The following is a 21,667-nucleotide window of genomic DNA, read 5'->3' as shown; positions in this document are numbered from 1 at the left end:
TTCCCTTTAAAAGCAGGTGCGCAAGTTCCATTATGGATCAATGTTATTATGGCGTATTTACCAGGAGCGGTTCACAGCCAAGGAGACTGGGGGGGATAAGGACGATTCTAAGGGCCCATGCACTTTTGGGGCCCGCAGAGATCGGTTTTATTAGTAGTAACTAGTAGTTATGAAATAAATTGTAAATGTATAATCTACCAGAGTAACAAATTAAACAAAATGATGTCTTATTTCTGCACTCCTTTGAGAAGGGGAATATGCAGGTCAGGAAGGAAGGAGAAGGTGATGGAGATTAGAAGAAGCTATTGTGCTATTTAACTACCGGTCAGAAGTTTGAGAACGGTAAGATTTTGAAAAAGTTTTTGTAAAAAGTATCTTCTGCTCACCAAGGCTACATTTATTTGATCCTAACTACAGTAAAAACATAGCCTAGATGCACCCTAGCGGCAGCAAATCTAATCTGCCCGCGAGTGTCGTCTAGTAACTCTCAATACCCTTCTGAGCTGTAATCGCCTAACTCTTGCCGGGCCAATCACATCGTGTATAGAGTCGGTGGGCGGGGCCATAACGACGACGGCAGAGTTGCGTTTGCGTGCTTCTAGTAAACACAAAAACTGGCGAACGGCGGTCTTTCGAATCAGCTTTGACCGCGACTCTGGAAGACTTGGAGTTAAGCTTTTCTCTGAGAAAAGAACAAAGAAAGGCACTGAAGTCATTCTTAAAAAGGGAAGATGTGTTCGGAGTTTTGCTGACCGGATACGGCGAAAGTTTAATCTGTCAGCGAGCTCTGCGTCACCTTCGTTGCTCTGGTTGGTGTAGCGCTATCCTATCGTGTTCAGAGGGAGTTTGAAAGACAACCGTTTATCCGCCCCTCAGATTGAGCTGTCAATGGTGAGTTTCCAGACCAAACATCTTGATGTGGGTCGGGCTTGTCAGGCTAGTAAAAACAGTATTATTGTGTAATATTTTTACATTGTAAAATATATTTTTTTCTATTTGAATACATTTAAAAAATATATTTTCCTGTGATCAAAGCTGAATTTATCCTCATTACTCCAGTCTCAAGAGTCACATAATCCTTCAAAAATCATTCTAATATGAGGATTTGATGATCAACAAACATGTAAAATTATTATCAGTGTTGAAAACAGGATAATTTAATGAATAGAAAGTTCAAAAGAACAGCATTTATCTGAAATATAAAGCTTTTGCAACATTATAAATATCTATACTGTCTCTTGCTGAATAAATTATGTATTAATTTATTTAAGTTCTTTCTCAAAAAGAATTAAAAAAAAACTTTCTATTCATCACATAATCCTAAAAAAATGTTTTACACAACTGCTTTCAAAATTGATAATAATCATTAATGGTTTTTGAGCAGTAAATGCTCATATGAGAATGATTTCTGAAGGATCATGTGGCACGGAAGACTGGAGTAATGATGATAAATTCAGCTTTGATCACAGGAATAAATTACACCTTACTATTTATACACATAGAGAAGTTATTTTACATTTGAATAATATTTCACAATATGACAGCTTTTTTGTATTTTAATAACATAAATGCAGCACTGGTGAGCAGAAGAGACTTCTTTAAAAACATTTTTAAAAATCATACTGTTCTCAAACTTTTGTTTGAGTATTGTATATATAATTAAATGGTTGACAACGGTTTTTGGATCACTATAGATTGGCCTGTATGTCTGAAGGGAGTACCCAAGCTCATATTCTTTCATAGGGCCCTACATTGCTAGCCCCTGGCTGCTGACTAGAGTTTGGTTTGTCCAGCTTGCAAACCAACGGAGAGTTGTTAGAGGCCCTGGCTGCCAATTAGATTTGCTGCCGCTAGGGTGCGTCTTTCTTGGCTAGGAAGTTGTAATGTCGACTCTTCAGTTGTTCGGCTGGTATGAGAAACGTGTTGCACTTCTAATCTAGATAGGTAAAAACTGGATGAGTTGTTTTTCAAAAGACATGTAATTTTAAATTAATTTTAAAATATATTGTATGATGGAGAAAGCTTTCTCTGATTATACTCTGTTAGCCACTTTATAAAATTGTCTCGGAGGCATGGTAAACCATGGTACATCAGGAAAGCAAGCGATTTAAACAATAAGACTAACCATGTGGAGACCGATCAGTTTTCTGTCGATGATTGAATCTAAACAGTTGCTTGCCTGCCTAATAAAACACAGGGGGATGGGAGTGGACAGCTCTGCGCGTGATCTACTGACGACACATAAATGAAAGAACACAGACGCAGCCGGATCATTTCCATAATGACCAGCGCAATCTAGCAGTTAACATCTGGTTTAAGACATGCCTTTTTTGGGCAGTAAATAGTGGTGCAAAACACCAGTAAATTGATGAGCAGAAACCTTAGTAAATCACCTTGGATGATTAATTTTAAATACTCTCCTCTTACAAATTTTGCGCCTGCATCGTTGGTGCTTCCATGGTTTCTACGCGGATATGATGTCACTGACAGGCGACACAAGGACACAGTCCTTGTCCTGGTTCAAATAGCTGATAAATAGCTGTAAGTACACAAGTCAACAAAATATATAACATTGTTCTAGTGATTTGTGGAAATTTTAATTTACAAATCGTACATATTGCGCCTTTAAGGCTCATAGCAGGCAGTGATCAACAACTAAAAAAGTTCACTTTATCAGAGAGAATAACCACGCCGGCCCTTTTGTTAATCACTGTCACACCCCCAAACAGACCCACCACTTCACCACTCGTGGTCGGGACCCTCTTGGCCCCCACCACACCCTAGCAGCAGGGTGCGCCCTAGATCATAACCAACATTTTTATTTTTTGACATCAATAAACTCACCTATACATTTTACATTATAACATTCAACAAATACCAGAGTGACATGGTATTACCATGGTGTTTTGACTTGGACTTGAACCAGCATCATGACCACATTATTTTTATGAGGGTTATTTAACAAAATATAGTTTGCAGCTTATATTAATATATATTTATTTATTATTGTGTGTTTGTGTGATTGCAGAGATTATTAAAGTGAGCATTAATATAAATCATATATCATATAACTAATATAAATTATATAATCATATAGGCTATAGGATGTAGACAGGAGTTTATATGAATGAACACAGACACACATTAGGCATAATCCATTGGTAAATGGTTATACATTTCACCTTCAGCAATGCAATTATTTGCTCCATAATAAAAATGTTTTAAGTGGTTCTTAAAAAGTATTATTTGGGAAAAAAAAACAATAGTATAGGGGTCCAAGCAGCATAAAAATTTTCGGATTTTGCAAGATAGGCCTATACATGCTTGTTTTTATACAATAGAAATGAGTTTTGTGTGTTATCAATGTACAATTCAACAAATATACCATTTAGAGCAGATATTTTATTATTAAAAAGTGTTTACTTGGTTTTAGTTTAGCTTTTAAAAGCATTGAACATTATGTTTTTACAAACAAAACAAAAAAACAGTCCACACAAATGCAGTTTTAAAAGTCAGAACGACACATATTATATCAATAAATAAAAATACAAAAAGCTTACAACAATTTGAGATGCACATTATGACTTTTGAAATTGATCTATGACATCCTCAATGGTTAAAATTAGTCAACAAACACCACCTATATCATATGAAAGTAAAACAGGATTTTTGTTCTGTTTCCGTGCAGCAGCAGCTTGTGGCCATATTAGATTATTGCGGTTGGTTTTACAGTACTGCCAATAACTATATACTATAGTGACTTTCTATGCGTGTCATGTCAAATATTTGCCAGGGTAGCAATGAAACAGATGAGTGAATGTTTGTTTTTTAATAAACAGCAGGTGGAAAGATGTCACTGTCCCTTTAAGAGACACGGGCTGGCTGACTGAGCGCATATGCAGCGGCTCCCCGTCATCATAACGGCTGTACTGAGACACACGGACGTTCAAGATCTGTTGAGATTCCTCCTGATATTCAGCATCACTCGTACGGTCGGAATGGAGATGTTGAATAATCGACTAAAATAAGGAAGAGCTCTCGCAGAGATCAAGATGGTGTCGTGGATCATTTCGCGGATGGTGGTGTGAGTGTATATGCGGCGCGCGCGTGTTTGTGTTATGTGTTGCTGCAGACATATGAAGATTTTTAATAGAAAAAGGAAATATTTCTGCTGCTTTTTTTCAAGGAAATGCAATAATATTAACATTTTATAGGGATCTAAATATATTCAGCTACTCATATAAATTACACAGAGGGTTAAATTAATAAAACAAAACGATGACTTCATCCAGACGACGACGGTTCACCGTTTGTGTTGCTTTTGTGATTTTCACCTGGAGCAAAATGCTCCATATGTATGATATTGTGTACCAAACACTTCGATAGAGAATGTGAAATATAGAAATATTTGACATATGGGGAGGTTTCAGGTTTCTCAGCTGTTATGTAGGCTATGTATTACACCCATCATATCATCTCCTATATGCTAATGTCATCATACTGTCAAATGCTTCATTTTTAAATCACAAACTGTGATCAAAGACTTTATAGATGGGTTTTTCTGTGAGAAGGCCTACCTGCCTAGCTGATTTGTCCCGACTTGATGTTATGTAATGTGAAGGAGGCCAATCTGTTCCATATGACTCACATTTGTGATGTTTGGTTCTCAGGTGGGTTCCTTAGTGGGATTTACAGTCAGGTGATTTTGATTCTCAGTGGATCATTCTCCGATTACTAACTCCCTGATCGATGAAATCAAACACTTAGGCCATGCATGACCAAGGTTGAATTCATTGTTTGTTGGTCTGGATCTAGGCCATTAGAAACAAACATCAGACATCATTATCGTGGTTTTGCTGAATCTCATGGAATGCTCTTTGCTGTGGCTGTGAGCGCTGAGCAGATGCATTATGGGAATCGGGCTAGTTGTAATGGGACAGAGCAGAGGGCATGTGGTCGGCCACGCGCCAGACTGCCTCGCTGTCCTCATGCTTCATTATGCTTTACACATGGTGCACGGTCTATACACATTTATAGAGAATAATGCATCATATGTAAAAGCATGTTTTTGAAGTCAGCATGAAATGTAAATTTTGGTATTGGAAAAGTGATTGGATGGTTGGATGATTGTGGTTTGCTTGGTGGACATCATGTGAGTGACCGATTACCCTGCCCTTACACCACTAAACATTTTAGAGTAAAATATGTCTCTGTAATGGCTTGTTTCCACTGAGCGGTGCGGTACGGTTCAGTACAGTACGATATGATACGGGACTGTAAACCCTTATCCGGCTTGCTTTGCCACCGCCTACAGTGCGCTTATGATAGGCGTGGTGTAGCGATTGACGTCATTCTCACGTGAAGAATAAAGCAACACCGTAAACAACAACAACGGACAGGGCTGGACTGAGGCTAAAATTCGGCCCTGGCAAACCCAGCCCAACCGGCGCATGAGTTCCCCGTGAATGTTTTTGCTGGGGTTAGGGCCTTAAATTGGAGTAAATAAATAAAACTAGGACAAGGACAACTCATGATAGATATTATCGAATTTGCTGCAAATGCATAAACATAATATTGCTTTTTTGTCACACAGAAATACACTTGACAGTAAAGCACTGATGATTGAGCTAGGATGCAGTAAAGTAAATTGACTGCTTTTAAATGCTGTCATCATTTACTCACTCTCGTGTCCTTCCAAACCTGTGTGACTTCTGTGAAACACAAAAGAAGAAGTTTTGAAGAATGTGGGTAACCAAGCCATTTTGTTTAGGCTATCATTTGAATATTGTATGAACACGAAAAACAGACTCAAATTATTTTATTTTATGCTACCCAGAAATAAATTCATTTAGGTTTGGAATGACATTTGGGTAAATAAACGATTACGTTTTTGGGTTGAACTTCCCCTTTAAAAACAATCATATTTTTCAAGAGTTAACACATAATTTAAGTAAGACACTGATATCTATCTTTCATGAGGCTATCTTTGAAATATAACTTAATTCTAGTAAATTTCATTAGATCTATTAAATTTCATTAGATCTATTCAATTGTTTTAATAAAACCTTTTTAAAGAGGAAAAACGTTTGTCCTTAATTCATGGGATCCAGACTTTAAAGCTGTTTTATAGACTGTAGTTTAACTGTTAGGCCAGTTTCATTTAAATGTAAGATCATGGTAGTCACAGGGTAAAAAACATAGACTGTACAGACCATGCTCCTCCTTATATAGCTATATGGTTTCTAAAATATACAAAACATGTATAATATACTATTATATTTGTAATTAATAAAAATTGTAAACGCCCGTAGAAAATACGAAAACAGCCTCTGTGATTTATATTCTGCAATATTAATTTAAGTAATAATAGCAACATTTTTAATAAATGTTTCTTCCAAAACACCAATTTCTTCGCTGTTAGTAGCTGCAAGGTAAATTGTGGTTGTGCTAAAGTGAAACGTTTGTCTGTGTTGCCGTTTTCCACTTTACCTTGTCATGAATACATGCTCGAGGCTGTTTTCAGCTGATTCAACACAGAATAAGTATGTAAAAGTTCCCATATCACACGATTTTATAAAACGAAATAAGTCAAAGTGGCGTTCATAGAGCAGGATTTAAACGCAGCGTACGTTCAGCGGCTGCGCTGTGCGGATATTCGCCTTTTGCAGTTCCACGCGCTCAAATAATAAATAAATAGAAAAAAAGCACCTAATATGGAGGGGAGGTCTCTCTCGCTTCGGCTTGTCAATTCAGAAGACAAACCAATGGGCCGCTGTCGCTGCATGTTGCAGTGGCATAAAACAAAGTGTGTGTGTGTGTGTGTGTATTTATATATATATAGGTCCTTCTAAAAAAATGTGCATATTGAGATAAAGTTCATTATTTTCCATAATGTAATGATAATAATTAAACTTTCATATATTTTAGATTAATTGCACACTAACGGAAATATTTCAGGTCTTTTATTGTTTTAATACTGATGATTTTGGCATACAGCTCATGAAAACCCAAAGTTCCTGTCTCAAAAAATTAGCATATCATGAAAAGGTTCTCTAAACGAGCTATTAACCTAATCATCTGAATCAACTAATTAACTCTAAACACCTGCAAAAGATTCCTGAGGCTTTTAAAAACTCCCAGCCTGGTTCATTACTCAAAACCGCAATCATGGGTAAGACTGCTGACCTGACTGCTGTCCAGAAGGCCATCATTGACACCCTCAAGCGAGAGGCTAAGACACAGAAAGACATTTCTGAACGAATAGGCTGTTCCCAGAGTGCTGTATCAAGCCACCTCAGTGGGAAGTCTGTGGGAAGGAAAAAGTGTGGCAAAAAACGCTGCACAACGAGAAGAGGTGACCGGACCTGCGGAAGCAGTGGACTGAGTCTGGAGTAGAAACATCCAGAGCCACCGTGCACAGGCGTGTGCAGGAAATGGGCTACAGGTGTCGCATTCCCCAGGTCAAGACACTTTTGGGCTACAGAGAAGCAGCACTGGACTGTTGCTCAGTGGTCCAAAGTACTTTTTTCGGGTGAAAGCAAATTTTGCATGTCATTCGGAAATCAAGGTGCCAGAGTCTAGAGGAAGACTGGGGAGAAGGAAATGCCAAAATGCCTGAAGTCCAGTTTCAAGTACCCACAGTCAGTGATGGTCTGGGGTGCCATGTCAGCTGCGGGTGTTGGTCCACTGTGTTTTATCAAGGGCAGGGTCAATGCAGCTAGCTATCAGGAGATTTTGGAGCACTTCATGCTTCCATTTGCTGAAAAGCTTTATGGAGATGAAGATTTGGTTTTTCAGCACGAACTGGCACCTGCTCACAGTGCCAAAGCCACTGGTAAATGGTTTACTGACCATGGTATTACTGTGCTCAATTGGCCTGCCAACTCTCCTGACCTGAACCCCATAGAGAATCTGTGGGATATTGTGAAGAGAAAGTTGAGAGACGCAAGACCCAACACTCTGGATGAGCTTAAGGCCGCTATCGAAGCATCCTGGGCCTCCAGAACACCTCAGCAGTGCCACAGGCTGATCGCCTCCATTACACGCCGCATTGAAACAGTCATTTCTGCAAAAGGATTCCCGACCAAGTATTGAGTGCATAACTGAACATAATTATTTGAAGGTTGACTTTTTTTGTATTAAAAACACTTTTCTTTTATTGGTCGGATGAAATAGGAATTTTGGGAATAGGAATTATGAGCTGTATGCCAAAATCATCAGTATTAAAACAATAAAAGACCTGAAATATTTCAGTTGGTGTGCAATGAATTTAAAATATATGTGGCTCAGTGGTTCATGTAGATTGTCTACAAACCAGAAGGTTGGTGGTTCAATCCCCGGTTCCACTTGACCAAGTGTCGAGGTGTCCATGAGCAAGACACCTAACCCCAGCTGCTCCCGACGAGCTGGATGGCGCCTTACATGGCTGACATCGCCGTCGGTGTATGAATGGGTGAATGTGAGGCAAAAATGTAAAGCGCTTTGGATAAAAGCGCTATATAAATGCAGTCCATTTACCATTTACCATATATGAAAGTTTCATTTTTATCATTACATTATGGAAAATAATGAACTTTTATCACCTATGCTAATTTTTTGAGAAGGACCTGTGTGTGTGTGTGTGTGTAATAATATAATATAATAATATTCCTGGCCAATCCAAGCATTATAATCGTAGTGAATGGCATACATACACTATACATCTAGGATGGCTTGAGGGTGAGTATGTTATATGAAATCATTTTTGGGTGAACTATCCCTTTAAGAATTGTCAATTTTTAATTTCATGGTGTACAGAGTGATCAGGATGCACTCATGCCAGCTGAGGTGGGTAGGTGTGGTCTGTCCTGTATTCTGACATCCTCTACTGGATCTGTTAGTGCTGAACGTTCAGATTTGGTCGCCTCAGCACAAAATGGCATGTTTGTGTGTGTAGGAGCGCGAGTGCACGAGGGCACGTGTCTGAGTGTATGCTGCACATGCAGGGCATCTGTGTGGAATTTGGTCCCTTTGTGTGTAGATCCATCTCCATGCGCTCATAAATTATTCACTTTTAATGGCTCTCAGATACAGAGTGTTTGCCTTCAATAGCGTCATGAAACATGCTAGTGTGTACAGTAGGGTTAGTATAGACTAGGATTCGATTTATTAGCTTGCTTTTCACTGAAGTACAGAGCATCTGAATAATTTGATCACCAGTATTGTTCTGGTTAGATTTGAATGAGCCAGAGATATCCATCCTCTAATAGTTGAAATAGGCAGCCTCTTAAGTGTCGTAATTGTGTCCTGTAACTCGAGGTAATGGTGCAAGTGAAATGTTAGCTGCTGGAGAGAGTTGGTGTAATGGTAAGGTGAGCTTGCCTGTGTCTGCTGGGAGTGTGTTTAATACAGGTCCTTTCTCTCTGCAGCCTGGCCTTCGGGACCCTCTACCCAGCCTATTCCTCTTATAAGGCTGTGAAGACGAAAAACGTCAAGGAGTATGTGAGTATTTCAGTGCGGCTTCAATTCAGTCAATTTGTCCTGTTAAGTCCTTATATCGGACATCTCCATAATTTTTTTTTTTTAACTCTCTTTTAATGTTATAGTACAAACCTGATTCCAAAAAAGTTGGGACACTGTACAAATCTTGAATAAAAAAGGAATGCAATCATTTACAAATCTCATAAACTTATATTTTATTCACAATAGAATGATAAAATGAAGATGATAAAAGTGAGACATTTTGAAATGTCATGCCAAATATTGTCTCGTTTTGGATTTCATGAAAGCTACACATTCCAAAAAAGTTGGGACAGGTAGCAATAAGAGGCCAGAAAAGTTAAATGTATATAATAGGAACAACTGGAGGACCAATTTACAACTTATTAGGTCAATTTGCAACATGATTGGGTAAAACGAGCCTTTCAGAGTGGCAGTGTCTCTCAGAAGTCAAGATGGGCAGAGGATCATCAATTCCACCAATGCTGCGGCGAAAAATAGTGGAGCAATATCAGAAAGGAGTTTCTCAGAGAAAAATTGCAAAGAGTTTGAAGTTATTATCATCTACAGTGCATAATATCATTGCAGATTTAGTGTAAGCTGTCTAGACATGGCTAGTTTGGCAAATGTTGGTTGTTAGTTATTTATACTGTATATTTGGTAATGAGGTTAATTGAGCCTGATGAATCCACACTGACTGAACAATACAATTTCTGTAAAGATGGTGAGAATTTAACATTTTTTTCTTTCTGCTGTTCAGAAAGGAAATGATTATATTTGCATTTAGTAAACTATTGTAAATGCATTACTAAAACTTTAAGAAGGCACATTTTGCCTTTATTGTTTAAGTACCCTATTTATGTAAAATACTAAAATAATATAGCTTTTAAAAGAGAACATGTTTTTTTTTTTTGAGGATTTGAAGAATAAATACTGATATGGTCATTTTTATTTTATTAAATATATAAATGCATCTTATTATTTTTTGAAAACAATATTTTTCTTGGAGTCTCAGGGTTCTGGTTGCTATGGAAACCACTAGGATAGCAGTTTGCTCCCATATATGCCATTTAATTTTTTTTTTTTTCAAATAGGACACTTTCCATTCATTAAGACCTGTTTGGTACACAGTTCTGATATTTCATAATCTTTTATTCTTCTGCTTTCTTGTGGGCCTGGATTTATAAGTGCGCACACTTTTTTTTTTTAGACAAACATAGTGATGTGTCGTTTGATAATTGCTTAATTGGCTGTTGATCTTATTGGCTGTACAAATAAAGACAACTGGTAAATCCAATGGCAACTTTTTTTTTTCTTCATAAGCAAGCAGTCATGCATAACGACTGCATTCAGCATGAACACGTGACCTGATGCATGCTTATGCCATGTGCACACGTGCTTGATAATAACATCTGTGTGTTTTTCTTTCCTCAGGTAAAATGGATGATGTACTGGATAGTGTTTGCAATATTTACGACAGCAGAGACGATCACAGATATGCTTCTCTCTTGGTAAGTCAACTGATTTATTATTTTGATATATTTATCATGCTATATACTTCAGATTTTGTAAATAAGCTACACGGACCCACTTTTTATTAGGTGGCTTTAACTACTACGTACTAACATTTTAATTAATCATTTTATACAATGCACTTTTTATATTTAAAAATGACCTGCATGTAATTACATCTGTAATTAATTTCTGTAGTTACATTTATAATTACACTGTTGACCCTTCCCTTACAACTAATTCTACCCTTAAACTTACCTATACCACCACACCTGTCTCTAACTTTACCCTTAAACTTACCCACACCACCACACCTGTCCCTAACTCTACCCTTAAACTGACCCACACCACCACATCTGTCCCTAACTCTACCCTTAAACTTACCTATACCACCACACCTGTCTCTAACTTTACCGTTAAACTTACCCACACCACCACACCTGTCCCTAACTTTACCCTTAAACTTACCCACACCACCACACCTGTCTCTAACTTTACCCTTAAACTTACCCACACCACCACACCTGTCCCTAACTTTACCCTTAAACTTACCCACACCACCACACCTGTCTCTAACTTTACCCTTAAACTTACCCATACCACCACACCTGACCCTGACTTTACCTTTAAACTGACCCACACCACCACACCTGTCCCTAACTTTCCCCCTAAACTTACCCATACCACCACACCTGTCCCTAACGTTACCCTTAAACTTACCCACACCACCACACCTATCTCTAACTTTACCCTTAAACTTACCCACACCACCACACCTGTCTCTAACTTTACCCTTAAACTTACCCATACCACCACACCTGACCCTGACTTTACCTTTAAACTGACCCACACCACCACACCTGTCCCTAACTTTACCCTTAAACTTACCCATACCACCACACCTGTCCCTAACGTTACCCTTAAACTCACCCACACCACCACACCTGTCCCTAACTTTACCCTTAAACTTACCCACACCACCACACCTGTCCCTAACTTTACCCTTAAACTTACCCACACCACCACATCTATCTCTAACTTTACCCTTAAACTTACCCACACCACCACATCTATCTCTAACTTTACCCTTAAACTTACCCATACCACCACACCTGACCCTGACTTTACCTTTAAACTGACCCACACCGACACACCTGTCTCTAACTTTACCCTTAAACTTACCCACACCACCACACCTGTCCCTAACTTTACCCTTAAACTTACCCATACCACCACACCTGACCCTGACTTTACCTTTAAACTGACCCACACCGACACACCTGTCTCTAACTTTACCCTTAAACTTACCCACACCACCACACCTGTCCCTAACTTTACCCTTAAACTTACCCATACCACCACACCTGACCCTAACTTTACCCTTAAACTGACCCACACCACCACACCTGTCTCTAACTCTACCCTTAAACTTACCAACACCACCACACCTGTCCCTAACTTTACCCTTAAACTTACCCACACCACCACACCTGTCTCTAACTTTACCCTTAAACTGACCCACACCACCACACCTGTCTCTAACTCTACCCTTAAACTTACCAACACCACCACACCTGTCCCTAACTTTACCCTTAAACTTCACACCACCACACCTGACCCTAACTTTACCCTTAAACTTACCAACACCACCACACCTGTCCCTAACTTTACCCTTAAACTTCACACCACCACACCTGACCCTAACTTTACCCTTAAACTTACCCACACCACCACACCTGTCTCTAACTTTACCCTTAAACTTACCCACACCACCACACCTGTCCCTAACTTTACCCTTAAACTTACCCACACCACCACACCTGTCCCTAACTTTACCCTTAAACTTACCCACACCACCACACCTGTCCCTAACTTTACCCTTAAACTTACCCACACCACCACACCTGTCCCTAACTTTACCCTTAAACTTACCCACACCACCACACCTGTCCCTAACTTTACCCTTAAACTTTACCCGCACCACCACACTTTACCTGTACCTATACACCTCAAAAATGAACACAATAAGTACATTGTACTTCGTTTTTTGTATGTCAGTAAGTACATAAAGACCACCTAATATAAAGCTGGATCGGCTACACAATTTGTTTTATAGTGGTATTATATTATGGTCATCTTATGTTATTGTTTTTATTGATCATTCATTTATCTTAATTGTTGTTGTATTAATCGTTAATATGTTGACCTCCCATTTTGCTAGGTTTCCATTTTATTTTGAGCTCAAGATTGCCTTTGTTGTCTGGCTGTTGTCCCCGTACACCAAGGGCTCCAGCGTGCTGTACCGCAAGTTTGTGCACCCCACCCTCTCCAATAAAGAAAAGGTACAACCAAACCTTCCCTCATGAATGTTAATCAAACTATTGTTCGAAGTGATGGTTTTCAAACAGGTTTCCTGAGCACTAAACCATTCAGAGAGTTAGGATTTTTAGAGTAATGTATTTGTGTTGCATGACGTATGTGTGTGTTACAGGAAATTGATGAGTACATAACCCAGGCTAAAGACCGCAGTTATGAGACCATGATGCGGTTTGGGAAGAGAGGACTCAACATTGCAGCTACTGCAGCCGTCACAGCTGCCACAAAGGTGAAATCACTGAAAGAAAAAAATCTTACCAACCACAAACTTTTGATCAGTATTATATAATAATGTTTCTTTCTGAAATAAGAATAGAAAATACTTTTAGGCAAGGCAAGTAAAAGTCTGAAATACTGGTCCAGCACATTCTTAAATGTTCACATTCACAAATTCTTTTTTTTGTGACGTGTAGGGGCTTTGGCTGGAATTGAGGACGTGCTCAGTGCTTGTCATAGATCACTATAACTGTTCAGTGTTTTAAACATAATGTTTTTTTTATGTTTCTGTCTGACATTTAATACAGATGAGTACTAGCAAAAATCATTCATGGTTTGTAAAGTGTACTCTGGTGTCTATGGAAGTGACAATAATCCTTTCAAATAGCTTATTCTTTTGTTACTCATTTAGTTTTATTGCTATCATATCCTACACATTGCGTTGGTAGCTATCCACCTTTTTCCGGGGACTAAAACTGATTGTATAGTGTAAACCAGGGCTGTTCACATCTTAGGCTTTCATTGTTTTGTTGGCAAGGCTTCAAATTTTAAATTTGCACTTTTTTTTTTTACCAGATTGTGCCACAAGGGTTAAGTGAAAGTTACTGTGAAGCAACATATGCAGAACATGAATGAATAACACACACTAAACATTTCAATTTAGTACATTTATTAGTTAATTAATAATATCGCAATACAATAAACAAACACAGTGCACTTAATTGTCCTTACTTTACTGACCTTCCACAAAAGTGCTGCTGCATGACTACAAGAGCGTCCTGGCCCTGCAATACATGAACAACCCGCTGTCTGTAAGTTACTTCACCTGTCACCGATGCTAGCACCCAAGCCTTATGATGGGATACGTGAAGGCTCTGGCTCGGCTCAACATCCGCTTTTAGATAAACTAGGTTGTTTCCAACATCCTTAAATAACACCCGACCGACTTTATCACTATGTAGATACTGATACGCCTCTGAGCTTTTCAAATTGCTCATTGCCTTACCATCACAGGCTACTGAATCAAGAAAATAGCTAAAAATACCGTACGTGATACGAGGCCACTTTTTTACGTCATCTACCCAACCAACTACAGCAGAGGGTAAAGGTACTGTTGTTTCACCATTTTTAAGTTCGTTGAGGTTGTGTTCCCACATAGTTAGCACGTTTGGATAGCTTGAATGACTGTCAATTGTTAAATGTCAATGTCATCCCGCTTGTTTTTTTCGAACCGGAAGACGTGCCCACTTTTGACGCAAGGGTTCATGGGGCGTAGGAAACTTGTGGATAAAGTTGACTTTAAAGGGTTACTTCAGCGATTAGCATATGGCTTTGTATCAGTAGAAACCCTGGAGTATATTCGAATGATCGTCCCCCCCATATCCCCCTGAGACAAGAGATTTATGCATTTTATTTCAGAAGAAAATCCTCAGATGACGAAAATATCGTCATTTTGCGTCATCAAAGGATTTTTTGGCAAGAGGCTAAAGACTACGGCCAGTAGAGGGAGCTATTTCAGCATGTTTTCAACCCGCACATGGAGTGAGATCGAACTCGCAGCACTCGGCTCAAGAAGCTGCGGGCATTCATGTAAACAGAACGGAGCAATATGAAGGCATGAACTGAAAATGCACCAGACTGAATACGCTCAGTGAATGTATGCTGCGGACACAATTACCTCAGCTCTCATCAGGAGAGCTCATTCAGCTCATTCATGACGGTAAATGTAATCTGACTCCTGCAGCGTTTGTGCTGTGACACTCGCTCAGCGGCTCACTCATTATATTGAACAGACACGTTCAGTTTTTAATTGTAGTGTCTGTTCTCTAACTGAACTGATTTTATGAAGATGAACGCGGTGGTGGGAAAGTGATCCAGTGATCCAGTGATCCGGTAATCGTGGCTTTAGGAGTGGCTTCAAAGTGTTATTTTTCTGTGTTTGTTTATGTGTGTATATGATATATGATATATATATGATATATATATATATATATATATGTGTGTTTATTTTGTGTAATGGCCAATATTTGTGTACGTGTTTTCCCCTTTTTGCGTTAATTGGTGCTGGTCACCTGTGTATAAATTCATGCCTTGTGTTTTTAAGAGTCAGTTCTGTGAGAGGGCAGGTCTTAAAAATTAAATGATTGATTTTATTTCTCAAACTCCTTTTCATATTTTTAAGACATTTGAAATTGTCTATTATCTAACCTTCTGTTGAAGCTGGTGGAGGAAACTTAAAACATAAAATAAAACATTATGAACTGAAAAATATTAATGATGCTGTTATTAAAAAATAATTTGACAGCGTATTAACACCTAATTACATTTTAATGACAAATTAAACTTGTGCCACTGAAAAAAATGTATGACATTATAATAGCCTCAGTCAACATCAAAACCAACCACATGACAGTTTAAGGTTAACCCTATAAGCTAAGTAAATTTCTTAAATTTGATAATCTGTTATGTCATGTTTATGACAGGTGATGTTGTCTTGGTAATGTCAAGTTGTCATGACAAAGACACTGACATGTTATGATGTATTGGTTTATGTCAAGTTGTCATAACAAAGACAATTTCGAAATGTCATCATTGCATTAAAAATGACATAATTATGCGAATGACACTTAATGACAGTTGTCATAAACATGCATAAAAACTCGTTCATATTCATGACACGTGTCATGTCATGATTATAAAGGTGTCATGTCAGTCTTATGCACACCCCTTCAAGTAAAGTGTTACCAAATATTCTTTCACATTTCTTCTACATTAATGACCTAGTTTAAATACAGATTCATTTTTCCATCGCTGAAGTACACCCCTTTAAGCTTAGAATACTGATGCTATATGTCACTGCCTGGTACTAGGCGATTCATGCAGAACCATTGATTTTTCGCGTGCAGGTGTTTGGGGTTGCCATTTCGTACAGAAACAAGATTATTTTTCTTACCAAATTGGCAGATAATTTTGGTCGTTTTAAGCAAAAACACTTCATTTTTTTATTTTTTATTTCAGAAAACAATGTATGTAATGTAATAATACTTATCTAGTAAAATTAGATTTAAATCTAGAAATCTAGATTTAAACGGTTAGTTCACCCAAAAATGAAATGTATGTCATTAATGACCTTATGTCGTTCCACACCCGTAAGACCGTTCATCTTCAGAACACAGTTTAAGATATTTTATATAGTCCGACAGCGTATCTAAGTGTATGCACACTATACTGTCCATGTCCAGAAAGGGAATAAAAACACTTCTCTTCCACGTTTGTTTTCAAACCTCAAATAAAGATTCAAATAGTCATGTATCAGCATATTGATTCATGATTTGGATCGCGTGTCAAACAGCGGAAATCACGTGACACTGGGGATCAGAATCATGAATCAATACGCTGATACATAACCGTTTGAATCTTTATTTGAGGTTTGAACACAAACGCGGAAGAGGAGACAAAGCTGAATAAAGTCGTAGTTTTTGTATTTTAGCTTCAAGAGATTCTAATCAACTGATGTCACATATGGACCACTCTGATGATGTTTTTATTCCCTTTCTGGACATGGACAGTATAGTGTGCATACACTTATATTTTAAATATAAAATATCTTAAACTGTGTTCCGAAGATGAACGGAGGTCTTACGGGTGTGGAAGGACATTACGGTGAGTCATTAATGACATAAATTAAATTTTTGGGTGAACTAACCCTTTAAGAATTTTTTGATACTTGGACTGGAAATGAGACAAAAATGCTAAATAAGAAAAGCCTTTTTGCAGTGTGTACAACACGGTGCAGTTTGCTTTGCTTTGTCAGTACTTGTATAAGCTTTAAATTAGTGTGTTTCGATAAGCTACAAAATACAAGGAAGACTGAATCAATGCAGCACTTAGCCCTTAGTCCATAATTCAATACAGATATGACATTGCAGTAATCATTACAATGAAAGCTAGAGTAGTTTTATTCTTATAATAATAATAATAATGATGATAAAGTTTATAAAAATAATAATAGTTTTTTTTTTTGGTGGTGGTGGTGGTTAGCTTTTTTCCTGCATGAAACACAAACAGTTCTGTTGTCACCAACCCCCCTTCCAAGTAGAGCCCCTCAAAAATAGTATGTGCCGCCCCTGGTCATATGTACAATAATATTGTTATGCATCTTGAATAAGATTACGCAACTGTAATGTTTGTCTTTTGTGTCATTGAACTGCAGGGTCAAGGTGTGTTATCAGAGAAGCTGCGCAGTTTCAGCATGCAGGATCTGACTCTGATTCAGAACGAAGACGAGCTGCTGCTGGACAGCACAGACGACACGCACACCGCAGCCACTCTACCTCGTGCTAAAACAGTCACACGCACAGGTAACACACACACAGCTGCCATCCTAGCTAGAGATGCTAATGTTTAATCGAAGATTGATAAAAGATAGGGTAGGCAATTTTATTTTATAAATACTTTGTCATACAGGTTTAAACTCTCACCACATCCTGATAGGAATCAATAATATAAGTGGTTTAATATATATATATATATATATATATATATATATATATATATATATATATATATATATATATATATATATATATATATATATATAAATATATATATATTATATAAATAAATAAATGAATACTGGGAGAATAGTTTCAGCAGGATTTATTGGAAAATTGGTGTGCAAACATGTTTTCCTACTACATGCTAAGCTTTAGATATTTATCTTTTCACACTGAGGACATTTTAGGGACTCAGACACAACACAAAGGGGTGATGAATTGAGAAATCAACTTTCCCTTGAGCCTTTGATATATAAAAGGTCATGGTGATATAAGAATACCTTGTAAGTGTCAGAGCTGAAAACTTCCTTGTTTGTAAAAGAAAATCTTTTATAGATACCAGGCCCAGAAAACAAGGCTCTCAAATCAATGACGTATTGAAGGGGGAAATGGTGCCTTTAGATGTATACGCCTGCTTTTGTAGCCCCCCTCTCTGCGGCTAAACAAGCATTAAACATACTGAAGATAGCAAGATAACCGTTTGTAAACAAGTCACAGGTCGACACTGGATTTACAGACATACTGAGATTAAAACACAATTCTGTGCCTTGTATATTGGATCTGACAGGAATGGTGCAACACCCTTATATGAGCAAAACATGTTTTTTATATGTGATAGACCCGATTACATTTCAGTGTGCGTCCTTATATGACGTGATACACAGCCACATTACAGCCTAAACACAAATAGCAAGAGTAATAGCATTTAACATTAGTGCACAAACTATTCATTGAGAAATTGCTAAAGTGTTTGTTTTTCAGTAGATGGCAGCAATTTCCCTCTAAAGTATGCACATTCATGTTTTCACCAGGTATTAAACTGAGAAATTTAGATATTTAATGTGAATTTTACTAATTGTTTTGCCATTTTAAATAAGCCTGTATATAAATATCATTACTAATTTCCGAAAATACATTTAAAAAATGCCATATATCCCCTTAAAATTGCACAACTTTAGAAACATTAGGTTATTTAAAAAGTGATATGTGTTAACAAAAACTGACATGAATTTTTACAAGTAAAAAACATATCATAAACAGATTTGGTGTTTTTTTTGGGGGGGGTGGTGGTGTCAGGGGCGTTGCCTGTTACGTTGTTTGGGTTATTGGGCTACTTTGTTAAACGCAAAACATTATATTTCACACATTTTTGAAATATGTAATTATTTAGTCCAAGAACGGTTCAATACGCATATCTTTACACCCCTAGTATGCAATTAGATAAACTGTTCATTCATCACTTTACCTCTGTCTTTATCCCTTATCTTCCCTTTTGTCTTTTTGACACGGTGAATTTGGCCATCCGTCATAAATAATCTGGCAACTTTCACTGTCTGGCGTGAGCGACCAAGCACCCTAAAATACAAAAGCAATCCTGTCTACATTAGATGCGCGAGAGACGACTTGACACAGCACAACATTCCCTACGTTAAACTGATCGTGCGTTCTATATCACGCACTAAAGCACTCTCTGGGTGGGGATTTTCTGGTAATATTTCGAATGAATATTAATAAAATAGTACCAGTAATAAAACTGGAAAAACCACTCATTTTGGTACCCCTACGGACGATTGGCGCCCCTAGCATTTACCTATTCCGCGGGCCGGACTTGGGACTCGCGCTCTCTTCTGGGCTGCCACGCACACCTGTTCGCAGTTCACTGAATCTATCTCGCTCTCCCTTCTGGCACACACACCTGTTCGCAGTTCACTGAATATGAATGTGAATATGAAATTTAGGACTATATGTAAACATATTTTAAATTAATAATTTTTTTTTTTTTTTACATTAATACATAATCTCTTTCATTTGTTAAAATTATTAAAAAAAATTACAGATTCTGCAAGTATGTAGAGAACTTTATAGAACAAAAACATGGCAGATGACGTTCACGCAGTTTGGTTTCAAAAGCGAAACGTGTATGACTCTCTAAATGTAATCCTGTACATACATGAGCACACGGGTGTGGATGTAACCTCAATAAATCCAGTCTTTTAATGCCTGTAACCATAGTGACCGGTAACTCTAGTAAATATCTCTTTGTTTTAATACTATTTCAATGTTACTCCAATTTGTAATGTCCTGTTCAAACACCCACCGGTCAGCGAGGTGTGTGTGTGTGTTTGCTGACTCACTGAATGCCGCTCTGCAGGCAGACATTGTCTCAGCCTGTTTATAATGCTGATGCTGATGTGACCAGCATGTGATTCAGCTGCCTACTGGAAGAGAAAGAGGAGGGGTCATTCTGCTGGAGTTTGTTCATTCGCAACGGAACACCATTTTTCCACTTGTTGGATGAGTTTCAGCATTCATTCAAGCGGATGAAGACCATGAAGTTTAGTCTATTCCTACACTGTGACGTCATGAAACTGGCAAGTTGCTGAAGGTCATGACCCCGTGTCAGGCTTTACAGCAAACACGAACAATGCCTGTGGTAGAATCATCCAGAGTTACAGAGGTGATGATTTCAATAATGAGATGTGTAGTGATTCTATTAGCGCACACAGCTCCTTCTTTGAATTACAGAGCGTCAGACATGCATCGTGAATGGACAAGAAAAAGGCTCTTCTAAATAAGTCTTTGTGTGTCAAGCTTTGAATGAGGTCTGGCAAGCTTTAAATGCCAGAGAGAGTCCGTTCTCACCACAATGCCTGAGAGCCAATGTTCACACCACAAGATTTTATGCTTTGATTTGATTTAGTTGATTTCATGTGACCTCTTAAAGGTGCCCTAGAATGAAAAATTGAATGGCATAGTTGAATAATAGGAGTTCAGTGCATGGACATCGCATACTGAGAGTCTCAAACACCATTATTTCCTCCTTCATATGTAAATATTGTTTGTGAAAAACACCACAGAAAAATAAGCGATTCTCAACATAACGCCAATTGTGACGCAATCACTGGGATCATTAATATGTACGCCCCCAACATTTGTATACTGCAGCGCATGCGTCACGCGAGGATAGCGAAAATGGCAGATCATGGAAATAGATGTTATATTTCAGACTGTGCAAGGGACGTGGGGGCTTTTCATAGCCTTCGCACTTAACAAAACTGTCAACAGGCATGCTTATCTATAACCGAATACCGCAACAATTGAACTAAAAGTTGTTTGTTTGCTCGGCCCATTTCACCACGGACAGTTTTTCTAACCTGGACAATAGCAGGCTTCACTCAGCGTCTGATACTGTAGAAGCGGCAATTCAAACTATATCCCCACGAGCAGTTAGTAGTGCTTTTATCCACTTACTGACTGTCTAAACAATTTCTGATTAAACTGGAAGTTTTTTAGTGAGACAACATTAACGATAATATTCCCTGTGTTGTCTAGATCCTACACACGATGCTAGTACAGTAACAATAGGAAACTCCAAGTAGTATACATCAAGGGGGTAATCTAGCACTCGGAAAGCGTTCCACCCATAGGGGCGGCCATTGCTAACCAAGCCATCACCTGCTGTTAGCATCCCATTGACCGGCATTCATTTTTGAGTCACTTTGACAGTGAATAACTTTACATCTGAGGCG

General features: G+C 38.2%; 1 protein-coding gene across 2 annotated transcripts in view; it reads left to right on the top strand.

The window, feature by feature from the left end:
* Window positions 1-3,885: 3,885 nt before the first annotated feature.
* The window catches only part of reep2 (receptor accessory protein 2), a 39,158-nt gene continuing 21,376 nt past the window's right edge, over window positions 3,886-21,667 (top strand). Inside the window, exons 1-6 of one of the 2 annotated variants that reach the window (XM_067457925.1) lie at window positions 3,886-4,084; window positions 9,408-9,480; window positions 10,912-10,988; window positions 13,211-13,331; window positions 13,481-13,594; window positions 17,795-17,942. In XM_067457925.1, coding sequence (XP_067314026.1) covers window positions 4,053-4,084; window positions 9,408-9,480; window positions 10,912-10,988; window positions 13,211-13,331; window positions 13,481-13,594; window positions 17,795-17,942 — 565 coding nt within the window. In that variant the 5' untranslated portion in view covers window positions 3,886-4,052. The remainder of the gene's footprint in view (window positions 4,085-9,407; window positions 9,481-10,911; window positions 10,989-13,210; window positions 13,332-13,480; window positions 13,595-17,794; window positions 17,943-21,667) is intronic. The other variant, XM_067457924.1, reaches the window with a different exon arrangement.

This window comes from Pseudorasbora parva, chromosome 11 (assembly GCF_024679245.1).
Source record: "Pseudorasbora parva isolate DD20220531a chromosome 11, ASM2467924v1, whole genome shotgun sequence".
Taxonomy (NCBI): domain Eukaryota; kingdom Metazoa; phylum Chordata; class Actinopteri; order Cypriniformes; family Gobionidae; genus Pseudorasbora; species Pseudorasbora parva.
The sequence above is the reverse complement of the archived record's forward strand: the minus strand, read 5'-3'. Positions and strand labels throughout refer to the sequence as shown.